Source organism: Mobula hypostoma, chromosome 7, assembly GCF_963921235.1.
Source record: "Mobula hypostoma chromosome 7, sMobHyp1.1, whole genome shotgun sequence".
Taxonomy (NCBI): Eukaryota; Metazoa; Chordata; class Chondrichthyes; order Myliobatiformes; family Myliobatidae; genus Mobula; species Mobula hypostoma.
The window spans coordinates 145446088-145451823 of NC_086103.1; the positions used below are offsets into that span (position 1 = coordinate 145446088).

General features: G+C 37.2%; 1 protein-coding gene across 1 annotated transcript; it reads right to left on the minus strand.

Annotated features, from left to right (window-relative positions):
• Nucleotides 1-401: 401 nt before the first annotated feature.
• On the minus strand, nt 402-5242 carry amer2 (APC membrane recruitment protein 2). The gene has a single exon (XM_063054220.1). The coding sequence runs from the start codon at nt 5181-5183 to the stop codon at nt 3309-3311; it is 1875 nt and encodes a 624-aa protein (XP_062910290.1). The 5' UTR covers nt 5184-5242; the 3' UTR covers nt 402-3308.
• Nucleotides 5243-5736: the final 494 nt, after the last annotated feature.

Sequence of the window (5736 nt, forward strand, 5' to 3'; positions counted from 1 at the left end):
GAGATGAAAGGCAGCTGTCCAAGGTTGTGTTTAAAACCCCATTCAAACCAAATACACAGACTGATGCTCCAATATGGTACAAAATCAACAAAGCACTTCTGAAAGTATGGTCATTTGGGTGGCATGTTAAATTGAAGTTTGTCTGTTGTGTAAATGAGTATTAAATATGTTATTCAAAGAAAAACGTAGAACTCATTCAACCTTGGTTGCATACCTTCAAACAAGGTACGCAAAAATAGCTTAAATGAGTATTCACATGAATGCTGGTAGTGGCATTATACTATATACAATGTGATTATTGCAGATGCCCAGGTTAAAGCAGCTACCTCTGGTCAAAATATTATAATTAATTGTGATATTTCTGAGATATAATAAAGAATTACAGCATTACATAAATGAAATCCAATCATTTTAATTTTATTTTTTACTCAAGTTGACCAGTGGTCATTGAAGACACAATCCAGTCCAACTAATGAAAAGACAGGAACAAAGGTGTTTGAATCTTATAATGACACACAAAGAGGCCATTCACCTTATCAGGTCCATGCTGGTTCCTAGGAGGACCAATTGCGTTGGTTCCATTTCCTCACTCTATATTTCCCTATGTTCTGCAACTTATTTTCTCTCACACATTCCCATCATCTTCCCTTTCATTCTCTTTGACATTAAACAACACTAAACGTCATTAACCTACAAGCATACATTCGAGTTGTGGAGGGAAACTAGAGCACTTGAAGGAAACCTATGCAAACACAGAGTGTTGTTGAAAGCACTGAAGGTCAGGATTGGATCCAGGAGCCTAAGACTATGAGGCAGCAGCATTAACTGTTGGCTGACTTTACCACTCCTGAATTGTTGCTCCAAATAAAACCTACCTTTTGCTGCTTGATTGATTATTGTTTAGAGATGTAGAATTATTAACTTGATCATTTTTGAAGCAACAGAAACCAAATCATTTGAAACTTGGTCACAGAGTTACCTGATCAAATGAGTTATCAAATAACCCCAATTTTAATTTTCCATGATTCAGCTACTTGACTATTGACTAATATTGGTTTAATCAATTAAACAACTTCAGCAGGCAATATTACTGAGTATTCCATTCCAACTGGCCAAGTGAAACCACTGAATAACTCAGAAATATTTTGGTATACAAGATTTGATCTTCCGTTATAAGGATCAGTGCATAAACTATTCTCAAATTATGGAACAAGTCAGGTGATCTTCTCCTCTGCTTCCCGGCATGTTGATATGTAATTGGCTACCCTTGGATGCAAATCAGGTGTTCCTAATCCTTCTTTCATTCCTTTTTCATATGGAAACCAGTAAGATTTCATAATTCATATATTTCTTTAAAAATTAAATGTTTCTAAACATTTTTAATACAGAGTCACACATTATGATGGCCTGCTAAACAGGTAGTTATTATAAACAGTCTGACAGTTTATTTAACAATTTTGGATATTATTTTGAAAAACAACTCAATACTGAGGTGAATTATAATTGTGAACGAGAAATGAGCTGGAGAATTTGTTATTTGTCTTTAATATAATTACATTTATTTCAAAATTATTAGAAGTGTACTTTTGTTCTATTTTATTAACTGTGAGATGCATTATTTCTTTCTTACTCCTAACATTTGACATTTCTATTCTAATCTACCTCATGATATATTTTCTTGCTATATTCAGAATATCCTTTTCTCCCCGTATTTAGTGAACAAGTGCAATATTTTTTAAAGTGACCTAGAATGTCAAAGGCACGGTGCCAGTTTTGAGGTGCATCCTATATGACAAAATAACAGGCGTTAATACTCAAAACTACATTTCCTCTAACAGTGTTCACTTCCACCCTTTAACGCTCCAGTACAGCTCTCCATTTCCCTAATCCCTCTCTTTGATTGTCTCCCCTTCCTTAATAACTTTCCCTCTCAGGACACGCTGAGGATGTTTGCCCATATTACAGCAACCCAGATTTAAAATCCTCTTCATTAGTGAGTTGCTCATATGTGTCTAAAATGCTTGTATTATGCAAATGAAGTCTGAGGCCAAATATCAAGTGGGCCTCAAATCATAGTACAACACTATTGGAGATAGTTCCAATTTTTCTCATTTGACTAACTGATTGGTTGAAGAAATGTCATACTGAATAAACATTGGAACAAATACCGTAAAACAAGCAACTGAGAAATATATATTGTCTCCAAAAAATGTAAGAACCTTCACCCATTTGCACTTGGTTATTAGTACAAAAATGTACCACATATTAACCATTTTTATCAACTGATTCTAAGTAGGCTATTCTCCATCACAATCACTTTGTTTTAAATAAAGGCCACACCAAAGTATTCAAATATAAAAACTGTAGATCATGTAACTGTCATTAACTGTCTATATGGAAAGCAGAGACTGTGCAAGAGCTTCTGAAGAAGTAAAAGTTATATACACATGTACACTGTAATCTGTCCCCATTTATAGTGAGAGAATTCTTTCTGCTGTATCTTAAGGTATTTTAACTCCACTTTCTGAATTTTGTACTCATTCACATGCAGAAAATAAGTTATTTTAAAAAATCTATCAGTTTGAAAACTCAAAAGACAAATCATGAAGAAAATAAAATACCTTCCCTATCATCACCTTCCTAAAAGTATTTTCAAGGGATCTTTCTACAAATTCATTTTGAATGGCTTCACTGTGATGAAAACACAAGCTGGACCTGATTACGTAATCATACCCCGATTGTTGTTATATAATCATATCAGTTCCTTTCTCCTCTGGCTGTACATCATAAACATCCAATACTTAAACAGAATCTGGTCCCAGAATAGACGATATTTGTAATAATTACTATGTGGATTGTAAAAATAGTAATTAATGACCAACATTTGAAAAATATTGTCCTTACATTCCAGTACTGGTAGGAAAGTCACAATACAGATTCCAGTGCTCCTCAAAGAAAATAGGATTCTGTAAACTCTTGGTCAGAATTTCACAAATATATCTTGTATTCTTTCACAAACATCATTTTTTTTTGTTCATCTCTGTTATTTTGTTTTTTTTTCCTTTGCTGATTAGCATTTAGAAGCAGTGAAAGTTATGCGTTCCATCTATGCTTCAGAAAGCTTTGAATTAATTCCCTTTTGTAGGCACACTTCACTTACATCTTAGGAGATCGCTCTTGGCAAATGGTAAAGGTCCTATTGCACAGTGTGAACAGCAGGCGTGCAAGCAGAATCTTGACCAATTGTGCTTACTTCTGAACCACTATAACACACTGATTTTAATTTTGCTGTAGGATCCTTTCCAAAACTATTTTTTTGTACCTCCCTTGTTTGTTGGGGCTTTTGCACTTGTCCCAGTGATGCTTTTACTATTGGGTCTAGAAATTGAGGTCTTAGCGATAGGGATTTTTGTTCTTGCTGGCTCGCATCCTAACAACTGTTGAAATGTTTGAGAACACTGAAAATGATTTGCTTCTCCTTGGCGAGCAGAAAAAGTGGTCTTGTGCCTGGGAATGGCAGATATATTCCTGTCCTTGGAGAAGGAAGCAATGTTGGATGCAGATGACACAGCTTTTGGAGACAATGTTTTAGGTTGAGAAACAGAGCAGGTTTCTTCATCTGAAGCAATACTTGTCAGGCTTTCTTCTGGATTTGTAAGCAGATCATAGAGGGCATCTCCACTGCAACTGTCTCTTGGAATGCTTGCCTTGGTAGCAAGAGTTTTTCCATTTTCATCTTCATGCCCAGAGGTTGTGCAGTCCCTGTATCCCTCATCGCTATTTGGAACACTTTCTTGTTGCTCACACTTTGTGGTCGATAGTTTTTCATTATCATTCTTATTTATAGGAATATAATTCAGACAAAGTTGTTTGACTAAGCTACTGTTCCCTGCCTGGTTCAGGCAAGTTGCTTCACCCAGTTGTGTTTGATCAGTTGCATCGTGTTCCTGCTTCTCTTTAAGAGGCTCAGCGACTGGTGGAGGTGAATCCCAGAACTCTTGCAGATACTCATCGTCAACTTCATCAGGGCTGGCCATTTCCTCTCCTCCCCCTTGATAGCTCAGGATATTTGTGCTCTTCCTGCCACTGCTCTTGACCTTTTCAGCAGTACCTCCACCTTCACAGGCGTTTCCGTCTTCATCCTGGTCAACTATAACATCCCCGCATCCTGTGAGTGAATCAAAGCTCTTTAATGATGTAACATCGGAAAACATGATGCAAATTCCATCAATTGATTGCTCTGCAGGTGGATCATTATTAAGTGCCCCAGATGTTGTAGTTTCAGGAAGATGGCAAGATGTGGATGCAGTAATGGAAGCACATTCTTCTTGTACATCCTGTGTCACATTGCGTAAATTTTCATCCTGTTTGTCCTCTACCTGTTCTGAAGCTTTGCCATTACTATGATGGTCCGATGAGTGGCTGTCAAAGGCAGAATTCTCCACATACTGATGTAGTTCTGGAAGGGAAGTCTTCCCAGTTGCTTGTTCAGGTTCCTCGGTGGAAGCATTCTCATTAGAACCCTGTATTTCACAGGAATCTTTATTTTGTATTTCCATTCCCGTGCTTTCAGATTCAGAATAAAATTTCTGTGCTTCTTCTTTAACACATTCTAAACTTGCAGTCAAAGAGCCAGGCAATGTAATAAAGTCGTGGATTTCATGATGCTCAGCCTTCCCCCCTTTCCTGACTTTGTCCTTTCTGTGCCACCTCATGCTGCTGAACAATCCTTTGAGTCCTTTCTTCTGTCTGTTGCAACTCTTCTCTTTCATCTGGTCAGAGTTTGAATACATTGACTCCCCCTTGCAATTTTCTAATTTACTATTCCTTTTGAGTAAAGAAAAGAAACTGTGAGACTTGGCAATGGATCCACAGCCTCCAGCAGCAAAGCTCATACTGCTGACTATTTTTGTACTGGAGTCATTATCTAATTGATAATTGCTCAAAGAATCGTCCTTCTTGCTTACTTCCAATCCCATATCAGCAATTCCATCGTGTGTTTTGCTTCGGACAAGCCCCATTTTCAAGGAGCTTTTCCCATCCCCTTTGTTTTTCATACTGAAGATACTAGGCATTGTGCTCCCTGATTTTCTTCTCCCAAATAATTTAAATGCCGTCCTACTTATCTTGCCTGATTGCTGTTCGGAAGCTGAAATTTCATTATATTCGCAATGTAAGTCCATGACTGCCACGATCTTGCTCTTGTCTTTTTCTCTGCAGACCGCTGCAGCTGCCTGATGCTCGTTTTCCCACTTGCAGCCTCAGTGCTGCTCAAATTTAACTCCATGGCAACCGAGAGGATAAGCAGCTTTCGTCATATGTGGACGAGAGCCAGTCCACTGTCAGCTGCAGTAAATTAATCTGAATTTCTGAAAAGAACTGGTAAACAACAGTGCTTTTTTAAAATTTATGCAAGCTTCTACTTTCATTACTGCAGAAAACTGTATTTTCTCAGTCAATGTAAATGATGATTTAAACACATCACCATTTTAATAATAAATACAGAGTAACACCTCAGTATAAATGCAGAAGGGAAAACATGTATTAAAATAACTTATGCAGGGCAGCTTCACAGTATTTTGGGTTGATAACTTTTTGAAGGAAGTGTGAATTCTAGACAAATTGTCTAGGTAAAGAGTTGTAGATCTTTTAGAAGAAAAGGGGCGGGAACTTTTTAAATACCTCATCTTTCTAATGGTTCATTAAATAGTAGAACTTGTGAGGAGGCAGGTAGCT